The sequence below is a fragment of the Episyrphus balteatus genome, chromosome 1 (assembly GCF_945859705.1).
Source record: "Episyrphus balteatus chromosome 1, idEpiBalt1.1, whole genome shotgun sequence".
NCBI classification, from domain to species: Eukaryota; Metazoa; Arthropoda; class Insecta; order Diptera; family Syrphidae; genus Episyrphus; species Episyrphus balteatus.
In genome coordinates, this window is record NC_079134.1 from 6,704,387 (window position 1) to 6,730,195 (window position 25,809).

Here is a 25,809-nt window from a genome sequence, read left to right on the forward strand (position 1 = left end):
TTTATAATAGTTTATACATTAATTTTTATACTTTACACTAAGGCAATAAATAATAAATAAATTTACTAAAAAAAAAAATAAAAGAAGAATCATTTAAGCGGTTTAACCAAATAAAATTCGTTATAGAAAAATATGTTGCCACAAATATTTTTTTTTTTCATGCAGATGAGGGGTAATTGAATTTTTTTTTTATACAAATTGCACTCACACTCTCGTACTCGTTCACATTTTCACAAAATTGCACACGACATACTACATTACTCGGTCGACAATGAAGTCTCACAATTTTAATTTGGCGGACTTCTTGGAGTTGGAGGATGTTGTGGTAACTGATAGGGACTAAAACGTTGAAAATGTTTCGCTCTCATATCCGGCGATGGAGAGCCCGAACTCGATGGCGTCGAAGCTGGTGGTGGCGGTGGTGGAGAACGGGCTTGATTGGCTGCATTCGCACTTGCAAGGAAACCAGCTTGCAATTGGGGCCATTGCTGTTGCCAGAGACCAAGATTGAGGGCGCCTAAGGTGGGACGCTGATACATTTGCGGCAGGAGTAATTCAGTGTATGGAGACCTACCCCACATTTGTAGATGTTGACGGGCTTTCTCCAGAATGGCCATTGATGCGGCATCGGCATCTTGTTGTGTAAATTGTTGCATCAATGGATCGGGAAATAGACGTAATGGTGCTCGGAGATGTTGTTCCAATAATAAAGCATCCATTGGATCTCTAAAAATAGACAAGAAAAAATAATAAAAACATTAGTTATTGAGATTATTTTAAGGTTTTTTGTGTAATTGAGAATGTTTGTAATCAAAATGATGTGTGCTTTTTTTTAGAATGTGTGTGTATTGACGTCGATTAAAACTTCGACCTACCTATTATTATTACCAGCCAAATACGACATGATAGATTCACCAAAATTATTATCAGCAAAACAAAGTCTTCAATTGGTTTTTTTTTGTGTTGGTTTTTTGTTCCACAATGAAAAATCATGTATTTTGTCGTAATATTTTAGAGTTTGGACATCATACATAAACGGAACGGGGAGAAATAAAATTATGAGACTTTTTTTTTTTAAATGAAATTAAGAAATTTATGTTTTGCTTATAGATAATAATAATAATTTGGTGCCACCTTAACCTTCGTTTTTGACTGACATTTAAATAGTGATTAAATAATAATTTATAATTTATCTTCTATAAAACACGCTGAATTTACACTCTTAAATGATACAATTTGTATTTTTTCACAATTTTTTGGACTCACAAACAAATAACCAACAAGATCAAGGGGTGTTGGTCCTATTTAATATTCTTTTTAATATAAATTAAAGCTTTAACCAATGTAAGCTACAATTCTAACATAAAATAGAGATCAAAGGGCTTAAAACCCCCTCCCCCTCCTCTTCCTACAAAAATTCAGTTCTCCGCTAACATTGCCATGATCAACTGCAAAAAAAATTAAATCACAAATCACGATTAAATAAAAATATAGTTTCTTAGTAGAACGTTGTTCTTTCTGATTCTCATGATTCCGAGTACCTATGTGCAATATTTTTTTATATATTTTATTTTAATATGAAATTATTATAATTTGCTTGGTAATGGTTTTAGACAAATACTAATTGGTGACATTAAAAAGAAATTTGTATTGAAATAATCAGGGTGATTAAAATGTTTTCAATAGAAAATGTTCGTTCTTGTTGATTCTCATCGATTTAAGTACCCATCAGTATTTGTTATTCTTTGGAACTTGATTAGTTTGATTGATTTTTTTTTTTTGTTTTGAGACACTATAATTGGCTCTGTAGACAATTTGAATATAAAATTTTGTACAACTTTGGTTGTTAAAATGGTTTCGTAGAAAATACTGCGATCAAAGGTTTTTAAATTTCGTCTGCAAAAATTTTTTAAATTTGTGTGCCATAACTTTCTGTCACCGTTAATTCACAAAATAATTTTTCCTTTATTTAAATTTTGATAAAAGAAGTAGAATATTAGGCTGAAGCGTTAAGATAGAAAACCTTCAAAAACCACAGAGAACTATTATTGCTCGAAGTTTTAATTAATTCGTTTTATATTTAGTTTATACAAGATTTCAGAAGTGGCATACAAATTAGTTTTTTTTTTCAGAAAATTAAATTTAATTTCTACGAAACTTATCATAAGAATTGACACTTTAAAGTTTAAAGCATAAAGAAAACACAAATATTAATAAAATGATTGAATAAGAAAATGTTCGTTCTTTGTGATTCTCATCAATTCAAGTGACCATATAGAATTTTTTTTTTTCTAATTTAATCCGAATTCCACAATTGTTCTTGCAATTTTTTCTCTTTTATATATTGAATTTAAATTGACGTGCAATGGAACTAATTTGCAAGTCGAAGAATTGAATTCCCCAAAAACACCTTAAATGTTTAAACACCAATTCATGGTAGCAAGAATTTTAAATGCAAAACATTCAGCAGCCAGACTTTGTATAAAATTCTTACAATTTAACACTCTTTCTCGAGTCAGAACTACACTAACTGATATATGCAAAAAAAAAAACAATGAAAAAAATAACACCAAGGTAGTGCAAAAAAAAAAAAAAGATGATAATATAATGATCGGACTTCTTTTCGTGTTTCCCATCATCAAAGCTAAACTTGCCGGCCTGTAATTTGGCTGCATATCCCGAAAAGAAGAAGGGGGTATTATACGAATTGCGATATACATTTTTGATATACTCTTTTACTCTACTTGTGTTTTTTTGTCTTTTGCGCAACACAACACGTTCTGCACTTTTTGTTTTTTTTTATTACAATTTGTAGGTAGTCAGTCTGACTTTATTGTGTCTGTGTCTTCTGTTTTTAACCTTTATTATTGGCATGGTTCTTTTGCAGTAAGTAAAGGTATTGTTACTTTTTTTTATGACTACAGTCTGCTCAATATTTTTTATTCTACAGGTGATGGTTTTTTTTTTTTGTTTAACATAAAAAAAAAGTAAAAAGTCAAAAACTCACCTATCAAAGTCTGTTAATCTAGAGGAATCTCGAAAACCTTTCGCAAATGGATTTGAATCGATTTTCAGTTTGGTTATCAATTGATTTTGATAAGCTGTTACAGCTGTGAACACAGTTTCGGGAAATACAAATGTTTTATGATCCAATTCTTGTAATTCTTTAGGTGAGGTTGGTATACTTTGGCCATGACTTAAACGTACCAAATGTATTCTTGGTTGATAGCGATGCATTGAATTTAGAACAATCTGAAAATATATAAAAAAGAAAATCATATATAAATAAAAATGAAGAAATATTTTTAAAGGGTGTTTAAGGCAATTAACTCCTACGTTGTCAAAAAATCTAGATAAGAGTGTTTTTAGGGTTGCCTTATGACAAATAAGCATCCCCCAAAAGTAATAAAACAACAACAACAAAATTACAAAAACGAAAGTTTGTTACCCCCAAAAATATAGTGTTAAAGTGTTGCTTTATCAAGTTTTTGTTTTACTGTTTTTTTTTTTTCTTTTTGGAGACATGCGCATTAGTTGAAAGGTAAATAAACATTTGGTAGAAGGGGGTCAAAATAACCTTAATGGGTGTCTTTTGATATACTAAAATAAAAGAGAAAACTATAGAAAGAAGAATAGAAATAGGGAAAAGAAGGAATTGATAAAGCCGACGACTGGTGGGTAGAAGAGAAAAAAAAACCCTCTATTGTTACTTCGGGCGGTGTCTACATTGGAATGTGAAAATATACAAAATTAAGGACATTTTTTTTTTTTTGTTTTATTTTATTATTTGTATTTTGATGATGCGCAGAGAGAGGATATTTTTTTTGGAGTTGTCACATGTTTGGGAGATAAAACTGCAACTTTGTAAATTTTTCATGTTGATATGTGTATGAAGATAAATGCTACTGAATTTTTTTCGACTTTGAACTTGTGAACTATTTAAGTTGATGGAAGAAGCAATTCTTTCCAGGAATTTTTGGTTTTTTTTTATAGAAATTCTGAAATTGTAACAGATATTGTAAAAAACTACTTGAAATCAAAATATTGGAAACTAAAGGTTATGGAATAATTTTGATGGTTGTTTTTATCAGTTAAGCACACAATTTTAGAAACTCTCTTATTCTGTTGCATTTTTATGAATTTTGGTAGTCTACAAGGTCTCAGAAGTGGGATTTTACATTTTTGACTGAAAGAAGACGTATTTTTGAAAAAGCCCAATAGTTTTCTAAACAAAATTATTGATCCTTGAACCTTGACACAGATACATCAACTTTGATACCAAATTTCTTCCATTAGCTTGCATTTGCGGCATTGTCAACTTTTTTGCGGTATATTGGTCAAGTTTTTTTTTTCTAAAAAATCGTATTTTTGCTACAAATAATGAGAAATTTTAGAAAAGGCTCTTTTGATCCTGAATTTCTATGTCGATGTAAGAAATTGAAAACCTAATATTTTTTGTCTCCTTGCATTAGAAGTATTGGTCAAGAATTTTTCAGAAATAAACAAAACAGTTGTTTTGGGTAAATGCTTCATTTCATTCAGGATTTAGCCCCAGTTCAAATCAAGAAAAATCCCTTAACAGAGTTATCAAATTTCAAAAATTTAAATATTTTCAATCTTGAGGCAGAAGGAAACCTAAATAAAGTGACTTTCATTCGATCAAGTATTAAAATGGAAAAAAGTAATCTCGTTTTAGATCACATCAAAAAGAGGTATTGGTGAGGTTTAATTCGAACAAAGAAGCACTAGCTTTGTTCCAGCCAAGTGAACTTACGGAGTATTTAGTAAATGGCGACAATTTTGTTTCTTTACATAGAATAAATCTTCAATCATGAGGTGCAGAGAAACCAAATTTGAGCCGTTTTTCAAAATAACTTGTATCTTATCAAGGTATTGGTCCGTTTTATCGAAGTCACCAAACATTCCAAAATTAAGTGTAGAATTGATTCGTTTTATGAAATATTTGAAAATAAGAGATCTAGCAGTACTTGGAAAATTGCCTCCAGAAGATGGATGGGACACTAAATTTTTACCCTGGGCTACTGGACCAAAAAGAGGTCTTCTATCTATCTTCTGAAAAGCAAGAAAAAGGTCTTAGAACTTAGAATCATTAGGCTCTTAAAACAACTTCGAAAAACTGAGTCACACCTCTCCTCATTTAACTTCCACTTAACAATAGCCATACAAAATACAAGAATACAAAAAAAAGTTATAGCATCTAACATCAACTTAAACGATTGACCCTTTTGGTAGGTTTTTAATCTATTTTTTCTTGGTTCGCAACGGATCGCCCAATGAGGTAATATTTTTTCTTGCAAAGCTAACTAAAATCTTGACAACTTAGTTCAGAATCTATAAGCTTTAGTTGGACCTAAAGCAGCAACTCCAGTTTTTTAGGCTAGGTCAGTCCTCACAGTTGAACAAAAATTGAATTTCTTAATTTTGTTTTGAGCTTAAAGTTCACATCCACATAATCTTTACGAAATTTCATTAGGACCCTGAGAACTCTATTTCAGATCGAATTTTACCTTAAGAGTTAATTTTAAATTAAAGAAAACTGATTGTTTACTATTTTACAAAGTGTCAGAAGTGGGATATACCATATTTCTGCTTTAAAAAGCTTTCCTAATGATGTTTTCTCTTGAATTAAACAATAATTCGATATTTTTAGAAAGAACCCTTGGTTAAACAGCAAAATTGTTTGAAAAAACTCAGTTTTTCTCCTCCATACGCCATACGCTAAAAATATTCTAAAAATAACTCACCTGTCCATTCTTATCCATTTCATTATTAGTTAATTTCACTTTTTCAAACGAAACAACTTGCTTCCTTAATGCCTCACAACTAATTGGACTATCTGGATGGGCATATAATCGAGCTGGTGGTGGTGGATCAGCTTTACCAGCTACTAACCATGATGATCGATGATATGCATAACGATATCTTCTAGAATCTACTGATACAATATCCAATAATACAGCATATCGATCGGCTGGTTGTACTTGTCTTAATGGACCTGAAAAACTTATTCGTACAGTAGGAAACATTCGTCTGTAAAAAAAAAGATAAAGAAAAAAATACAAGGTTAATATCTAAATTTTGTGATGGAATAATTAAGAAAGTAAGAAAAAATTTCCACATAATAAATTAGAACTAGAGAACAATGCACGCACATTCTAAAAAAAAATGTCTACTATCTCACCTACTAAACAAAATAACACCCTTCTTATACAATTGTAGTGGCATTAATGTCGCATAATACGTTAGGACGTGCGTCGGTAACACAAAAAAAAAGTATAATATCCTTCGCCCTTTTCTCATCGTCCACCGAATAATAAAAACATAAATCGTCGAAATTCATGTAAATTAAGTTTCATCGCGCGTTCGTCCTTCACCACATCGCACATTGCATGAACAAAAAAAGTATCTTTTTTAACCTACCTACTAACCAGAAACAACAACAAAAACACAGTCATTCATACTAACGTCGCTCTACTGCCGTTGCCCCACCGAAAGTATTTCAACTTCCTTCTTAACTGGTTCTTTCTGATGTTGCCCCATTCTGTAGATATCTGCTGTAGTTGAGTGTTGTGCCAAGAACATAACACAGAAGCTTATCACAGGTATATCAGAGTTTGAAGTTTATAAGCTGCCAACATGCGAATGCAAAGGAATTAGACTTCCAAGGCAAGGAGGTATAGGTTAAGATATAGAATGATGGGTTTTCTTACACTTTTAAAACCAATATTTCAGATATAGATACAAAATGTATCTGTTAATAGTTTTTTTTTTTACTTTTTTCACACCACAAAGATACATAGATACTTTTTGTATCTTTTAATCTATACATCTATCTGATGTCTATAAGTCTATACAAAATGCCCATGCACTCTTCATGTAAAATTGTAATGTGTCATCATTAGCATACGTAATTAACAATCCATGAATGTATTTTTTTTTTAGTTTTTATTTTAATGTTGATAAACTTTGTTGAGCATTCTTCTTTGGCTATCATATTCCTTTCATATTTTTTTTTTTGATTAAAATGAAAATGAGAAAAAAAAGACAACATCTTAATTAAATCTAAACGCACCTTTTACAACGATAACGAACCATAAAAATTATTTATTTTTCTTTTATGAATTCCTCGTTTTTATTACTTTTATTTTTTTTTTGTAAGTGAGTGTAATATTTTTTTTTTTTTGTAGAAGAGGATGATATGCGGTTGCAGTGTGGTGATGGTTTGGTTTTTTTTTTTTATTTTTTTTATTTAGAACCAGCCAAGCATGCATTCACCCCAAAAAGAATGACCCATAAAATGAAAAAAAAAAAAAAAATATTATTCCACAACCAAAACACAAAACGAAGAAGAGGAACAGAAAAATGTGTAAATTAACAGATGAGAATAAATAAAAATATAATATCTCAACCTCAAAAGTAGCTTTGACGTTTATTTTATCAGTTTTTTTTTTTTTGAATTCATAAATTAAAAAAAAAACAATTTTTTCACAAAAAAAAAAACGAAACTTGTCTTAGAAAAATTTGCATTTTTATGAATTATGATGATGATGTGATGGCTGACGGGATACCCCGCATACTATCTATATAACCTAACAACACCTTTATAATGTGTGTTGCTCTCGAAGTGTGAAAATTAATTTTGACTAATTAAATCAATAAGAATTTTTAATTTAACTCATATTTTTATTTCGTTTTACCTTTTTTGTACAAAAAAAAAAAAAAAAAAACTGAGCAAATTTATGATTATAACTTGATTATTAACCGACAAAAAAAAATATATAAAAAATGAAAAAAATTAAAATAATAATGAAGAGATAATTTTATGACTTTGGATGGTTTTAACAGTCAGTGAGTTTGGTCGATATTTTGGTCGTGTTTAGAATTTTTTTTTTATATTTTTTATATTTTTTTTTTATTTTAAACAAGGCATCTTTAAAGCAAGTATTTTTTTTGCATACGATGATTATTTGAAATCTAGGAATTGAAAAAATATATATATGAATAAATTCCGCTGTGGAATCGTGGATCCTAGAAATGGCGCCCAACGTAAAGTACGAACCCACAACTCTGAGAGTAAAACAAAGCGACTACTGGTCCGACTGTCTAAACCAAGCGATGAGAACGTAACACAGCATTTCCAATGTTTTAGATGATATTCCACTGTGAATTCTGGCTCTTAAAAATGGCGCACAACGTGAGGCCTGAAACCACAACTCTGAGACTAAGAGTTTTAAGCTTTTCTGACTCAGCTATTTGTGCGATTACACTCGTGTTCTATCTATCCACTATGAAATTCAGGCTCCTAACGATGGCGCCCAACGTGGTGCCCAAACCTATCATCTTGAGACATAGACTAATGTCGTTTTCTATTGACGAATCTCAGAATGAGATTTGTGAATTTGACAGCTGAAAGGGGGGGTGAAGAGGGGAAATAGTGGACAAATCTCAGATTTCATGATCTATTTGCGTCTTGAGATTCAAAAAAATGACAAAAAAATGAATCTGAGATTCAAGAATCTGATTCTGGATTTTTATCAAGATTCACGCATACAAACACACCCACTTTCACACACACTCCTCTGCTTGACATTTGTCTGAACATTTGTTGTTGTTTTATTTTTTTTATACGCACAGATCTCACACACAATTACAAAACTAGATTTCATATTCTATTTGCAGTGGAAAATCTGAGAATTTTACACAAAAATCTCAAAAGTCAATAGAAAACGACATAAAAGTCTTATACTCTACCGACTGCTCCAGCCAAGTGACCATAAGCATGCCAAATCTTTCTCAATATTTTCGAAGACAATCCACTGTGAAATTCTGGCTCCTTACAATGGCGCCCAATGTGAGGCGTGAAACAAGAACTCTGAGATTAAGAATCTTAAGCTTTGCTGACTGAGCTAGTCGTTCGACCGCAACTGCCGCAGCCATGTCCTTTCAGAGATGTTTCCCCGAGTAGTTCAGGCTCCTAACAATGGATCGTGATCATTTTCAAAAATGAATTAAACTAGTAAAACGATAGATATACCTACGTAAGAGGAAACACTTAAAATTGCAACAGTTCGAAACATTCTTTCTACAATTTATAAATTTACAATTTAAGAATTCTATTAATCATCAAAAAATCAATAAAAAGCGATTTTTCAAACAAATCAAAAAATTAAAAAACCCTAACAAAGCTCTAAATAACCCCATAAAAAAAACTATATCTAGCTAGATATTTAACACCATTTCCAATGTCTAATAATCAAAACAACAACAAAAAAGATTATTTAAATAATTTTCCCATTAACACTAATCCCTTGCTATACAAAACTTCTTACACCCAAAATCCCAAAAAAAATCTGAAATCCTCACTTTTAACAGAAACATTTCCTCCCGATGAAAATGAATGAATTAGTTAGGAAAGAAAAAATCCTAAACATAAAATATAAATGGCGAAGAATAGTTGTAAATTACATACTAAAAATGATTTATGAATTGTCCCACGCGGTCATGCAATCAATTTATTTAATACTACTATAAGCTTTGAAATAGGTAGACAAAAAAAAAAAATGAGAACAGAATTTGGATTAAATGACCAACAACTCCACACATTTGTTTTATTGAATTGAGTTGGTAAGTAAGTTGACCAGAAAAGTATTTGAAGTCCATGAAACTTGATTCCTAGCTTTTGATAGAATTTAAGGTAGGTGGGTCTACTATATAGTCGAAATCGTGTAACAAACTTTAAGTTTTACCACCCAGCTAAATCCAACTGCTGCGCTCGAAAAGTAATTTTTAATATTTTTACATTATTCACGTCAAAAAAAACAACGACGACAAAAAAGAAAGAAGAAAGAGAAGAATAAAGGAAAAAAAAAACTAACACGCAGATATTATAATTCAAATATCGTGCTAACGTGTTAACATTACATCATAATTTTATTCCACAGAAACATACCTACCTACAATTTTTTTAAGATATATAAACACAAGTTTAGAACAAGCTTACACTACTAGCCTACAACAACTTCTATGGCTCCTCTATTTAACAGCTTAACTACTAGCTAATTCTCATGTCTCTTTTCTGTGAAAATTAAGTTATTTTTGGGGGAAGAAAAATTATTATAATTTATATAAAATGGTCGAAAAGTAAGTTTTGTATCTACAACACACACATTTTTTGTAGATACTTTGTAGAAGAAAATTGAGATACTAAACGAATTGGGTTGAGCGGTGAATATTTGATTTATAGGTAAAACGCACATTGACCAGAGGGCACGCATCCCCAAGTCTTAACAATAACTAGATAGTCCCTTTAAATTGATAGGCAAGTGGAGGTGGGTTGAACTGAAACGTTTTGAGAAAATTAGACAAATAGAAATTTATTTAATTGTATAAAATAGATACTTTTTTCTGTCTTCTAGTGGTTTTCTTGTTTATCTATTTATCTTATAGATACATTCGCCCACCAACGATGACTTCTGTTTATTTTCTATAAAATGTTTGAAAAAGAAGCAATTTTCATTTTAGAGCATTCCTACCTTTGTTTGCTTGAGAATTATCTTACAAAAAGACGTTTTCTTTATTTTTCTACTGACTAAACAAATCAATAAGAATAAACGCACTTTAACTTGTTGAAACAATGAGTAATATAATTTTATTTATTTTGCAATTAATGTGCGAATATTTGTTTGTTTTATTCGCAGTCGTCTGTCGTTAAATAGAAAATAAATGCAAAATGCCAGGAATTATGTATATAATTTGAAATTTTTTTAATAGAAACTAAGTGAGGAGTTGCGTGTTTGTTTTTTCGTATTTTGAGCAGCACACTGCACACGTGTTTTAAGAATCTATTATGAGATATTTCAATAATTTATAAAGACACTTTGAACCCTTCTAATAAAGGTTCATAAATGGTGTTTTAACTGCTGTTTAAGGGTCGTTAAACTATGCAATTTTAAATTTGGTACGACAACAAGTTTTTAAGCTTGACAAAAGTTCTGTCCAAAAAGTTTTTTTTTTGTCCAAAATTTGACACAGTATTTTTCGTTCTTACAGGTACTAAATTTGGTACAAAAAATTTACACTTAAAATGTTAAAAATTTCAATTTAAAAATATTGGCTTTGTGCCAAATTTCATCTTCTCAATTTTGGATCTTAAAATTCTATTTTAGTACAAAATTTTGTTGTAATTCTTTGTATATTCATATTAAACTTAAAAGCTAATACATTTTTGAATTTAATTTTTTGTTCGAATTTGGTATTGGGGTAGTCCACCTGCATTTCAGAAAGACAACGAAATGCAGGTTTAAATTGTAAAAAATGCGTACGAGAGTTAAAATTGGGAAATTTAGGACTTCCATGAAGTTTTAAAGTTTTTTATAAAAGTATGTATTAGTGACTTTTCACATTTAAAGAACTAAAGGCTTTACTGGCTGAAATTTTTTCTCACTTAGAAATGCTTAAGTGTGTTCCAAAATGTAGCTTCTTTGAAGGAACAGGTGGATCATCTTTAAGCCGTTTGTGTATTTTGAAACAATTTTGGCTGAAGAAGTCTTTTTTTAGTGAGAATTTAAAAACTCTCAAGCATATTAAAAAAAAGATCGAAGAAAAGTTGTTAAAACAGTCAATTTAGAAGAATTCGAATGTGAAGAAGTACAGTTTCAAAAGATGAAGAATTCAAATTTTTAAATGATGAATTTGGCCTTTCAAAACTTGGAATAAGAAAAATTGAAAAAAAAGTAGAAAAAAAAAAAAGAATAAGAAGAAAAGAAAATGGAGAAAAAAAAACTTGAAGTGAAACCGGAAGAAATTAGTATTAAAACAGATTTCTTCAAAAAGATGGGTGTCGTGAAAAATAGTGAAAAAGCTTTAAATGTAGTCTCCAAATGGAAAAAAGTAAACCATTTTCTATTTTTCTTTTGCTTTTAATCATAAATTTAAGATAGAAAAATGTTTATAAAACCCGAGTTAATGAGGTCATCATCATTCCCTTAATTTCGGAATCCCTTATAACAAATAAACTAACAAATTGTACCAAATTTGTCAAAATAATTCCTCCCCATTCATTCAAATGTAAAAGTAAAACATCACCTTTCTTTGTGACGAAAAACAAAAAAGAAAACCAAATCCCTTGTAATTTCCCAAATTTACTTTGTCTTAATATTCACCACTTAACCCCGATTTAACTTTTGTATCATAAAACTAAATAAAAACTCCAAAAGCGACCTCTATAGGTCGGGCGAATCATGCGGCGTTTCTATTGCTTAAAACGTGTCGCTATAATATCCTGTCGATTAACATTTATATTGACGAAGAGGATGAGAACGACTATACGATGACGATATACCGACGACGACGACGAACGACTTCGACGGTTGTAAAGAGGGTATCCTTTTCATTTGCTCTTATAACCCCATTAATAGCTTTCCGCCGAATGAAACCTACCTAACACATACAATTCTTCAGAAAAAAAACACCCAAATCCTTTTTTTTTTTTTTTTTGATTGCCCAAAACCCTTTTTTTTTTTCGTCCTTACTCCTTTTGTTTATTTCAATGTTTATGTTATACAGTTTTTTTTTTTATTGTATTTTGTGTGATTCGTTACATTATTACATTCCTAACAGAGTCGACAGTCGACATGCAAATCGCGCATTAGCGCCAACATTTTCCGCGGCGACCAAGTCGGCGGTCTCACTATACAATTGTAATTTTTTTTCTATATTAACTACAAATAGCATTGTAATTGTCCTTAGAACATACACAAACTTACAACATCAAAAAGAAAGAAAAAAAAAAAAATTAGCAATGCATATGTCATCGCCAAAGCGATATCAATCTTCAAATACTTCGTCACTTTTGATACATTTTGATGACGAGGGTGTTTGTGTGTGTGTGTGAGTGTTAACTCACAGTCAACAGAGTCTATATTTATCTGAGAGAGAGGGGTCCTTTAGTTTTTGAATTGAAATTCAATGTCCTGTGGCGAAAATGACCGTTGCGAATTGCAAGTGCCAAAACATGTTCACACGCAGAGTTAAAAATAGACACAAGGACCATGAAATTGAGAGAGAAAAGAACAGAAATTCCTAGAAAATTCTTTTGGGATCGATCCTGTGTGTGAGGTCGTTCTTTGGTGTCGACACCATTTTTCTGAGGCCACAATCGATCAGCAAAAATACAAGAAAAAAACAACAAAACAATTAAATGTCAACCTGACAGCGCAAACAATACACAAACAACTGTCAAATTGGAATGAAAGGTTATCTCTCTCTGCTGATGGTCTCTCCAGCAGTGCAACAAGCTATTTACACCTTCACCTCCTCAGAGGCTATCGCATCAACATCAACATGTTTGTTGTCGTTCTTGTTGTCGATAGGTAGACAAAAGGTAGAGGTGTAAGAGGTGAACCCTGAGGGCGTTTGTGTGTTTATATGTTCCTTTTCTCGATCGCCAAAAAAATAAACAATTAAGAGGACGAAAAGACGACTGGCAAAGTGCGTATCGAATCCTATTATGTCATCTTAAGGAAGAAATTAAAAACAAAAAAAAGGACACACACAAAACCGATTGTTGTATCGATATCCTGTCAAACAGGCTTAATCTTATTTGTTTGGGTTAACAAAAAAAAAAAAAAATCTCCTCTGTTGGCCTACCAATCTTTATAACCTCGTTGTGGGTCTTGCTTGTTTGACCAATTGTTGTATGGTTAACGGATGCAGATCATAAAAAAAAAACAAGGTGGACGACCGATGACACCAATAAGCAGCAGGAATTGAAAACCCACCTCAAAACAGAAACAGAAAGAGAATTTAAGAAAAATTCCACTCACAGTCTGTGGTCTGACAAATATTATAACTGCTCACACTCTGACTCTGTATATGGATTCTCAAAACCTCTTGAAGGTGTAAAGAGCAAGCGCATGCCGATGATGACGATCACTTTGACTTCTTGCACTTTTTTAACTCGCGGCTCACGCGCATCGAAGTTGTGTGTGCGCCCGTGCGTCGTCGCTAACTTGGACTTGAATTCGTGAAAGAGTTCGAAGTAATGACCCAAAGTATCATAAATATGTCAAAAGGATGAAATTAACTCGCTGCATGGCGCATCACCACAGCAAAAATAAAACACATGTTTCTCTGAGATTGTGTTATTTTGTCGATTGGTTGCACTGTGGTGTGCTTGCCTGCTGCTGCATATCGTTTTTACATGCAAATAATACACATCGTTATCCTGTCAGGATGTTTGTTTATCACAGGAGAAAAAAAAAGGAGTAAGAATAAAAAATTTAAATCAATAAAAATCGATGTTCTCTAACAAAAGTCACAGCAAAGTGAGATCATTTTTGCGTGACATTATGTAGCCTTAGGTTTTGTCGTGTAGGGATCTGATGATATTACAGAGGGTTTAGTTTATCGGGGAGAGAAGTAAGGTGATCAAAATTTGGATAGAAATTTGCAATTGAAGTGGAAGAAGAAAAAAAAGTTTGGTTAGAAGAAATCAGGAGCTGAAGAAGAGGTGAAAGAAGTAGTGGAACAATGGAAGTAAATTTGTATGTAGGCTAGAATGTTTGATGAAGCAGTACTAATGTAATAAAAGATTGTATTTTTGGAAAATAGTATTGGAAGAGAGATCAAAATCAGTAGAACCAAAAGAGAAAGTTTTGTAGAAACTACCAGAAGTATATCGGAAGCACTTTTTAAGTTGAAGAAACAGACATCAGATAACGAGAACTCTCGAAGTACAAACTTCGGAGTAATACAAAAATTTGATACAAGAAATGGAAAAAAGTGGAATTGAAGAAGGAGTTCTTCTCCAAATAAACTTGGGAAATGGAGCAAATCAATCAAGATTTTGGAAGAAAAATCTTTGGAAATGGAAATGAAGAAATTGAATTTTTAATTCAGAACTACCGAAAGAAGAGTTGAAGAAAGTTTAAGATGAAATCTTTGAAGCAAAACTGAAGAAAGATATTTTTTTAAATTAAACTGCAGAATTGTACAAAAAGTCTTATTCTAGGAATATGTACAAGTCTACTGAAAAACTCCAAAAGTAGAAGTAAAAGAAGTGAAGAAGATATTGGAACTGAGCAATGAAGGAAAGTTGAAGATACAAACAGTAGTGAACCTATTGAAGTTAATCTTTCATTACTTAACTAACGAAAAAGTAGAAGACAACAGAAGAGCTAGGAACTAAAACTGTTAAAATAGAACTGCAAAAGTAGTTAGACTAAAGAAGATAAATTTAGAAGGAAAAACTTGAAAGGTAAACTGTGACAGAAGTTTTGCTGAAATAATTCATTTTTGGGAGAAAACTGATGAAGAACAGATATTTCAAAAAAAAAAAAAAAATATAAAATAACAGATGTAAAAGAGAAATTAATCCAGAAAAATGAAAGAAGTACAATTATAGAAATGACACTGCAGAAGTTGAATAAAAATATGAGTGTATTTTTTAAACCATCCGAAGGGCTATAGACCTCTAGAAATGTCGAAGAACAATTGGAAAGGTAAAGTAGACCGAAATTGAAGAAAAATTACATCAAAAGGCTATCTTTCTGCCATATTATCAATGAACTGATAGATACTTTTTGGAAACATGTTTTAAATCAATTTGTAGAAGAAGAACTTGAAGAAGATTTGTAGACAAAAAATGAAAATTTTCAAAAGTTAAAGAGATTTCGAAGAAGTTATTAAATATTATAAAGGAAGCAAAAATATTGTTGGAGAACTATTAAAGCTCAATCTTCAAAAGGTGTAGATATGTTGAAGTCAAACATTTGAAATGCTACTTTAATTTTTCACGGGTAGACTTGTTTAAGAAGATCAGTATTTCGTAGAGACGTGGAATTCAAATTTTAGACTGTAAGGTTACAGAACTGATAGATTAGTTGATAGAAAACTGGAGTTCCACAAAGCTACTCGTACATCAAGAAAAATAACTTCATTGAATATTGTCATACTCTTAGACCTTTGCAGTCGAAATAGCTTTAAAAAATACCCTTTTACTTTCAACCAAACTTCAAGTATATCTATTATTTCCATTTCTTCTAAGATATCAATCAGACTTTAACTCTTCAAACTTTTGAAAGACTTGAGGCATAAAACAAATGAAAAGAACCCACACTTTTATCGCATTCTGACACAAAAGCAATAAAAAAGAACTTGTATAAATCGCTTTTTAAATGCAGAGTGCGCAGAGAACTAAATAACACACACGTGGGTATCTCCTTTATCTGTTTGTATGAACTTCGCTACTCTGTAATTTGGCGGCATATAAAATTACAACCCTAGAGACCCTACCAATCTAACTCATTACCTACCAACATTCTTAATTAATTTTTTTAACCCTTTTATTTTTCCAGAAAAAGAAATATCTTACCTTCCAGTTTTGGTAATAATCATTTCGGTACCAAGTTCATGAAATTTATCCCATAATTCTTTCGTTTCTAAATGACATTGTACTGGTTTCAGTTCATCGCAATTGCATGATCCGGTGATTTTTGGTTGTGGCTGTAAAAATAAAGATATAATATTGAAAGTTTAAAATTTTTGTTATAACAAACCTGAGCTGGTTCCGGTGATAATCTATCATCTTCTGTGGATGGACTTTGTGGTGATGAACGATTTTGATTTTGACCTCTCGACGATCTTGATGGTGCTTCCGAATCACTACATTGCTCGACATCAACATCAACATCATCATCGACTTCTGGAAAACGATCCACCGACAAAGGACCTGTAAGTTTTTTTTTAAACGAAACTATTCTTTAGATATTAGTTTCTAGTTAAATTGTTTTATTTGAAAAAAATAAAAAAAATATTCTTCTTAGCTACAGGGGATATCTATTTAATTATAAGATACAAAAATACCTAATTTTTTACTATCTATCTACACAGTCTTGACACTAAATATATACGTTTTTATCATAAATTATAATATCTCTTCCACACGCATCTTTTTTAACTAACTTATTGGTTTATGATTTAACAAACAACACAAAAAAAAAAAACTTTCAAATCAATGTCAAATCAAGACATCAAAATTTAATTTATAGATACTTTAAGCAATTTTCAAAAAGATGTGATTATTAATTTTTTATTAGATAGTTTTGCCTCGTAAATTACATTTAATTTCTTCAACCCACTCTCAATTCAAAAGTTATCGACTATTAAGTTGTAAAGTCATTATATTGGACCAAACGTATCTATCAGTTTAAATTAAAAATATTGGTTGGTATCACTCAGATACTTTTTCATAGATATGATTGGCGCATCATTTGAATTCATTTAAATGGCCATTTTGGGAAATTTTCGCATGATTGTTTTTTGTGTATCTTTTTCCCTTTTCGAATGTATTTATCAGTATCATCATCAACATCATTGAGATAGTGTGATAGTGTGTTGTTGTTAAAAAGCACGGAAATTGATTTGAATGGTGATGGTGTTATGATGTGCGAGAGTTTTAAATTAGAGAGCTACGAGAGATATCTACAATTAAAATAACACACAGATATTGTATCTTTTATTTTTTATATTTTTGTTTTGCTGTGAAAAATAAAATGAGTGTAATTTCTATAGAAAAAGATACATTTTAGTGAAAATTGTAAATGGTGAAAACATTGAAATGTCGTGTGCAATATTGCCAACGCTTTCCACCATCATCATGCTGGATTGGCTGTAATGGGGGTATCCTATAGTACAATACAGAGAGAGAATATGTCATGTTAAGTGACAATAGCTGTTTACAATGAGGTAAGCCTGTAACTGTCAGAAGGTAGACAGGTATATGTAAGTTTTACCCGAGTATATAAAGAGATATATTTTTTTATTTTTTTAGTTTTTTGAGATTATATTTTGATGATAAGCAGCGTGTTAACAACATCATATTCGCATTTGCCAACTGTTTACTAATGAATTTTTCGTAATTAAACGACAATGTAAGGTTTTAATAGAGTGGGAAATGGTTCCTATATATAGCTTAAGTACCTCTCTCGACCAACAAAAACTATGAGAGATAAGTTTGTAATGTGTTGTTTTTTTTTTTTTTTTGAAATAGCTTTTAAGTACATACCCAACTAAAGGTAATTGGGATTTAAAAACATGGTATTTAAGAGTGGGGTCAGTTGATTTATTTGAAAAGATTGTAGTTAACCAAAGCATTTTTTTAAAAACTATTTCGTGAGAATAAACAATAGTTTCTAGTTAAAAATGATTTTAAGAGCAAAGTGCACTAGCTCAACAGATACTGGCACTCTACAGATTAGCGGATAACTTAACTTAGCCAGTAAAATTCGAGCACTTAATTTTTTGCTCAAACATACTGTGAATTATAAATAACAAATAGTAAAATAAATATATTCATTAATTCTATTGACTAATTCTGATCAATTGTGATTGGTTTACAATTTAAGATGCTGAACTTCTCAAAAAAAGGTCTGTAGAAAAAAATCTGCAGGGAAAAACTATGAAAATTGAGTGTTGCCGAAGAAGTAGTAAAAAAGGCTTCCTTAGGTCGAACACAAATTGATGAACTATTAGAGCATACTTTTATGATCAAGTAGAATCGAGAAAGTTAAACATGAAAAGTTTAACTTAATTTTTTTTCAAGTAGAATTGTTCAACAAGATTTGCATTCCGAAAAAAAGTAGAAATATTTAAAATTGAGTTTTCGAAATCTATAAGACAGAAAAAAGAAGAAGACTTTTAGACATTTAATATAAAATTCCTGAAACAGTGTCTTAAAAAGAAAATTAAGGAAAACTGTAGTATTGATTTATAAGTAAAAGATTAACTGAAATTGTAGTCCTGGTAAAATTTTGATGCAAGATTGTGGAAACAAAATTTTCGAAAGAAATTGGAATATTACAAAAAAAAAAGAATTATTTAAGAAGAATTGTAAAAAGAGTGTAAGAGGTAAATAAAAGTTAGTGAAAAAAGACTTCGAAAGTTAAAGAACTGAATAAATTTTATTAAAAGTAGAAATTGACAGTGAATTAAATTACATGTTGACTGAATTCAATATTCCATTTATTATATTCTGGAATAATCATTTTTAGCAAAAAAACAAAACCGACTTCCATGGATCAAAACTGGGTTTTATGGTTTTTAAAATAGTTCATATGGCTTAAACTGAACGAAATTGAAATAGGACCACACTGCAGCCACTAGCTTTCCAATACAAAAAGAATTAAATTGATTCACTTTGTCTAAAGTTATGTGGTAACAAACATAAAAAAAAAAAAAAAAAAAATACAGACGAATTGAATACCTCCTCCTTTTTGGAAGTCGGTAATAAAAATAGTTTTGTTTCCAAGACAAGTTTTTGGTCACAATGTGCAAGATGTGAAAGTGATTTTTCGCTTTGTACCTTTAACATTTGCAGGTGGAAAGCTAACATTAAAATATGGTTGAAGATACACATTTTACGTTAATGTTTACTCTTTATTAACATTAAAAAGCCCATCATGTTAAATTTACATGATAGTCTTTTTGATATAATCATATACATATTAAAATCAACAAGTGATCTTTTTAAAAATACAAGGCACAGAGTATTAACGAAATCTTGTAAGCCGTTCATTAGAATGATGTATTTTGTAAGTTGGAAAGATTTATTATGAAGTCTTTATCTGAGTGTTCAAATATCTATCTATTTACTTTTAATTATCTAAAATCTACGAAAATCTTACCCGTTATTGTCATTTGTTTCACCACAAAATTAAGGTTCTTACTCATATAAATTTCTGTCTTTTGCAACTGTTGATGTAAAAGATTAATGTCTATGCAAATTTGCAAGGTCTAAATATCAATATTTTTTATATTTTTGATAAATGGTTCTAACATATCCGTTGTTCGATATCTAATTTGTCATAAACTTTTAAGCCGCGTTAACACAAAACAAACAAACAAGTAGCAAAACATTCTTAAAACCGCAAGCATTCTAATCATTTGTCAATATTTTTTTTTTACGAATCGAATGAATACAAAATCTACATTTTCTCTCGTTTACTTTTCTAGTGATACTCAACTCAACTCAGGGCCAGAACAAATCAAATTGACTATACTACTGCCTACTCTGCCTCTTTGATTATAATGGATTAATCGTGATTATGTAGAAATGTATCTTGAAGTTATAAGTCTGAGATGATGGTGGCTGATGATCATTCTCTCATATGCACACACGTGCATCCATCCGATTTAAATGGATATTGATCTTCTCTTCTGCCAAACACTCAATAAAAGAAAAAAAGATACAAAAAAAGTTATAAAACCGGCATCAACACACCACATTCAAAACAGTTGAGAGGTTTTAGGTAGGTTTTGATGTATCTTTTTGAATTAGATACATATTTTTTTTGCACAATATTTGGCACAAAAAGATACTTTTTTTTCTATACTGCAAAGAAGTTTATTGCAAAATATTGCGCATATTAAATTAACTAGGTATATTTCGCAAAAGACTCTATATGCAGCATAAAGTAAAAAGTTAATAGGTGATTGCACACCTTAATGAGTGGAAAATTGTTATAAGCAATAAATCATTGATAATATATTGTCTGTTTACGCATTTCCGATTTTTTTTTTCGCAAATATAACAAATTCACTGCCTGCACGAACTTTATGAAATTTTTCGAAGCGCAATTATCTATAATAAAATTAAAGTTGGTAGTTGTATTATATAGAGGTAAAAAGATACAAAAAGTATCTATCTGCCTTTTTCTTATGTTTGTTTTAAAAACTTGAGCATGCTTAACATGCTTCGATGATTTTTATAACACCTTTTTTTATTAGTTAATTAACTGTTTGGTCATTAGATAATAAGAAAAAAACAGCAAAAAGATACAAAATGCAAAATACATAGATACATTAAATACCTTTAAGACAGAAAAATAAATAAATTAAATCAAATTGAATGAGTACACACCAGAAACTTGTATAAACGATAAATTGTTGCAAAAACAAAAAAAGTAAAAGTATCTATCCAAGGTAGGTAGATGCAGTAAGCTCTCACTTTGGCATAGATTCTTTTTTTTTTTGTTTTGTATCTAACAATTAAAAATTTGCACGTCAATATCGCTCTATCTATCTGACGTATCTATACTATTAGCTCAAATACTTTGATCGCACATCCGGTTGACTTGTTAAGTCAGTAATTTAGGTGTATGCATAAGTTCAAAAAGATTATATGAACTCCTGTTGACACTTATAATCGATAGATACTTTAATGCAAGGTGAGAGTAATTTTCTATAATAAAAAAAAAAAACTATAACAAAAAAAAAAAAAATTATAAAAAATTACACATTGAGGTGTGAAACTGTATTCCAACAACAACAACAACAAAAAAAAAGTAGTTAATTGAACCTGTTGAAAGAGTAAGGTATCTATCATATCTACCTCTGCCGTGAAAATAAAAAAATGTATCTGTATCTATTTAACCGATAATAATATAATTTTGCCATGTAGGTATCTTCATGGTTTCTTGAATTGAAATAACAACTTGTTTTTCTATTCTTTATGAGGTGGTAATCTCGAAGAATTAATTAAAGAGAGAGAACTGTTGTTTTTCTTTTGTTTTTACATCAAAACCAAACCATAAACTAAACATTAAAACCACAAAAACCAAAAAACTGAAAAATAATAATACAAAAAAAAAATACTAACAATATTGTTATAGGTATCATTTCTATGAAATGATTAAGTTGCATAAACATGAAACAAATGGTAGCGATTTTCTATGTCATGGAAATGGACAGTAGCACTGGCGTTATACCTACTTAAATTTTTTTTCTTATTTGTTGTTGGAATATCTTTTAAATTAATTAAAAGTAATAAATTGAAGAGATATTTGTTAATCCAAATCAGTGAAGCATCAAGTTTTTTTTTTCTAGAGTGAATTTTTTTTATTTGTTTGAATTAAATTAACAATTACTTTACTTAGACAAAGGTATATTGTAAATTTGCTAAGCTATTTGTTAGAAATAAGGTTGAATTGAGATTGTAGCTTAGATATGTAGGTGCTTATAATAATTGTAATAAGAATGGCAAATATGATGTACAATTAGACATTTAACAAACTGGTAGATGTCTGCAAATGTGTTTGTAAATTAGACAGTAGAGCAAGGATTGTTTGCATTTTATTTTTTTTTTTGTGTAATAGAATGTAGCTTATTAGAACGATTGGTAGATATCTTTTGGTTTTTGAAAAATTTTTGATTGAAAGGTATCATTTGAGGTATTAGTGGAAAGTACTAAACGATAACTGACACTAATTTCGGTCAGATAGGAAGCTTGACACAACATAGAGTATAGTCCCCGGATAACTGTTTCTCAAGGAATCGAGCTACAGAGAGATTGCTTTTGTGTATCATTTCAATTTTACTTAGCTTTAAACGCAACAAGACGTGAAACGCATCTAAGGAAGGTCCATTTAACCGGTAACCACTGTACAATTTGACAAATTTGTTTATTCTTCATTGAAGAAGTTACAAAATTTCTTCAAAATTTGAAAACAGAGTCAAAATTTGGAACACATTTTGTAACATATTCAGTTTTACACTAAGTTGAAGAAAATGCATTTCGTAGCTTAAGAGTCAAAACGTCATAATTTTTTTTACTAGTAAAAAGAAATTTTTCGAATGTATCAAAAGTTATTCTTTAAAACTTTTGATGCCTTTGAAAAAGTTCCTTACACTTTAAATAACTGGGCTTACTCCAGTCTCTCAAGTATTGGAATTTAAAGTGCTGAAATATTGTTGATCCCTGTACTGTAAGCAGTTAGAGTTGAGGCAAAGTAAATGGAGGTCTTAATACGACCCTTAAGCTTGAGAACAAGTCATGGAAGAAAAATAAGATACGTAATCTATATTGTAAAAAGACAAGATATTTACTTGGCGAATTTTTTTTTTTTTTTGGAAATATCATAGCTTCAAAATTCCTCAAATACTGAAATAAATTCCCACTACTACCTAAAAGCCTTTTGCAAAATTACTTAACTATTTAATATAACGGACTAATTTGAAAATTCGTTCAATTATATTTTGAAATTTAGTTTACTAATGATTGCTCAGACTCATAGTGAGTCTGATGGAAGCTTGTTCATTTTAGGAGTTTAAAAAACCTTAAAACCTATGCATAATTTAGGGCGACTGTTAGTAAAATCTATATTTAAGCCAGTTTTAGTATTAACCATAAAAGTTCAATACCTACTCACTCCATTTCAATATTGCTGAAAGATCAAACACAAATCTTACAAGGTTTAGCTGCTAACTGTTTTATTCTTCGATTTTGAGAGTTTTGTTTGACGTTCCTCAGGGGTATGTTTTAGGTCCGCATCTATTCAGTATTTCAGTTTCCTTCAATTTTTACACTTTTTCAAAATTGTAACTAACTTATCTTAAAATAAAGATATTTTAGAATAAAAAGAGAGCACTGCTTCACTGCTGCACTATTTCAATTTTTAAGATTACGATCTTGAATTGGTTTGAATCGAAATCTTAAACCTAACTTTTAAAGACATGTCCTTGTTACAATTTACAGAGTAGCTTTAACTTTCTAATAAGCTTAAAAAACTTCGAGATTCAAAACGAATTTCTTTTAAGATTGATTTTTGTTCACTAACAAAGTAGGCTAGGTATTTAATCTTATGATGTTTTGGTTACACAAACAAAGAACGAAATTTAAAGTAGTTTAAGTAAGGTATATTTCATCAGAAATGACCTCCATATAGAAATTTCTAAAATCTTCATTCAATCAAAAAAAAATGTCCATACCGTACCTAACCTGAATTCTGACGTATATTAAAAATTACCGGCGGTGGTAGAGCCTACCTTAATTGTGACAAATCTCACTCAACAACTAAGCAACTTATAATTTGTAACTCGGAAAAAAACTACCTTTTGCTCACCTATTTTAGTAGTAACCTACCTCCTTGGTAAGAGCTCCAATTTTCCCATTTAGTTTTTGGAACTAACCTTTATCTAACATCAAATAATTTACTTAGTCAAATACACGAAACAATCTTTTAAACTGAGCTTTAAAAACTTGACCACACTATGTTGGGCGCCATTTTAAACATTTCAAAACATCTGTAAAACTCGCTTCCTGATTCAAAACTCATCAACAACAACCTAATAAGATTGAAATTTACCTAAAAAAGCACTTTGAACCCTAAAATCAAGTTTTGACATTTGCCGTCGGCTAACTGTAACTTGTCTGTCTCTACTTTTCCACCCACTTCTAACCTAACAAAAATCCCTCATATAACTCAAAACAAATTAGAAAAACAAAAAAAAAAAACAGATTTCCCTCCGGATAAGTACTCACTCAAACTCCTTTCAGATGGTTCACGACTTGAGGCACCACCTCGGGCCATAATAGCTGCTATTGAGAAATCCGTTGCGCCTTTTGATGCTGCCAAATTACCGTTGCAATGGTTTTGTGTACCCAAAAGCATTTTCTAACTCCGCCGCGTATTTTATAAAAAAATTCAACTTTACAAATAACGTTTTGTTTTCCTTTTTTCGTATATTTTAATCCTTTGATTTCAACTTTGTCGACATTACCGCAAAACGAAAAACAATACAGAACGAAAACAATCAGGTACACTTTCGGAAAAACCAAAAAAAAAACAGAGAAATAAACAAATACACCTCTTCTTCCAAACGAATCTTCGAAAGTAACGATTCGTTATTAAATTTTTTTGAGATTTTTTTATAAAATATTCCGCACAAGTTGTTGCATATTTTCGGCACAATAATCAAGTTTAATCCGCGGAATTCAGATGAAAAATACAATCCACTTAAAATGTCAGTAGGAAATTCGGAGAACCGAAAACGAACAGTCCGAACGAAAAACAACGACGGTAACGGTTAGACAGTTGTAACGAATAGTTTCTTACAAAACAACAGAAAGTATCTAATAGGGTTTATCTATAAGAGGATTTTTCGCTACTTGTTGTTTTGTTATTAATCCGAAAATATTGTTGATAGATATTGTATCTTTTTTTGTTCAAGTTAAAGATAGATATTTTTTTTTGTCAGTATTAAACTATAAGATGGAAAAGCCGTGCGTGTGCGAACCTTAAGGCAAACAACACCGAACTGAAGACACAACAAAGCCACGACCCAATCGTCACCACCATTCAAATTCATTCACAGTGGGCGAAGTTGTTTCTCACAAAAACACGGTGTGCTAGACAGAAAAGATACATTTTTTTTTCCAATAACAACAGTTTAAATACAAAAACAACAACAACAAAAAAAAGGTATATCCAACAGGGAACTCTCATCACTTGAGTGTGAGTGAGATAAAGAATCGAAAAAACATGTCCAGCGACCACAGAAATAACAAAAGAAAAGTATCTGCTGTGAGTGAGAGAATCGAACAAAACCAAAAAAAAAAAAAAAAAAAAGTATCTACAAGCTACACAATAGGGAGAGGTTTTAACAACTCACACCACACTCGAACCGGCCTAATCCAATTCGAATTCAATTCCCGCCATTGCAGTGTGACAGAGACAACAATAATTGCATTCCAAAGAGAGGGGAACATATGTTTTCTTTGTTTGCTTTTGTGTTTTTCTTTTCACACTACTGCTGAATGGTGACGAGTGGTATGCGGATGATAGAGCGAGAAGGGGGATAAGAGAGAACGAAAAAAATGAAAAATCTGCTGGGCCCCTATTTTCGACATTTTGTTTTATGTTAATCGATGTCTGGTTGGCACATCCCTTCAAAAAATGAGTGTTGAATAATATTGGTGAATAATTTTTTTCAGTGTGGTGGGAATTTCAGTTC

The 25,809-nt window shown here is 30.8% G+C and overlaps 1 protein-coding gene across 4 annotated transcripts; it reads right to left on the reverse strand.

Annotated features, from left to right (window-relative positions):
- Positions 1 to 25,130, reverse strand: LOC129906932 (T-box protein H15). 4 transcript variants are annotated; one of them, XM_055982924.1, is made up of 7 exons: positions 24,338 to 25,130; positions 16,578 to 16,774; positions 16,394 to 16,524; positions 5,766 to 6,051; positions 3,008 to 3,252; positions 876 to 941; positions 1 to 726 (listed from the first exon to the last, which is right to left on the reverse strand). In XM_055982924.1, exons 1-7 carry the CDS (start codon positions 24,465 to 24,467, stop codon positions 288 to 290), a joined length of 1,494 nt encoding a protein of 497 aa, XP_055838899.1. In that variant the 5' UTR covers positions 24,468 to 25,130; the 3' UTR covers positions 1 to 287. The 4 variants fall into 4 exon arrangements, with proteins under 4 accessions (XP_055838899.1, XP_055838900.1, XP_055838901.1 ...); XM_055982925.1 differs by having other exon boundaries at positions 5 to 726; positions 16,578 to 16,750; XM_055982926.1 differs by lacking the exon at positions 876 to 941 and having other exon boundaries at positions 7 to 726; positions 24,338 to 25,129.
- Positions 25,131 to 25,809: the final 679 nt, after the last annotated feature.

Bases quoted from the DNA above. Each gene is read 5' to 3' on its own strand.
- LOC129906932 (XM_055982924.1), bottom strand. From the start codon at position 24,467: ATGCTTTTGGGTACACAAAACCATTGCAACGGTAATTTGGCAGCATCA. The intron at 6,052-16,393 runs GTAAGATATTTC...TTTTTTTTACAG, and splicing joins ATTATTACCAAAACTGGAAG to ACGAATGTTTCCTACTGTAC. The intron at 727-875 runs GTAGGTCGAAGT...GTCTATTTTTAG, and splicing joins TTGGCTGGTAATAATAATAG to AGATCCAATGGATGCTTTAT.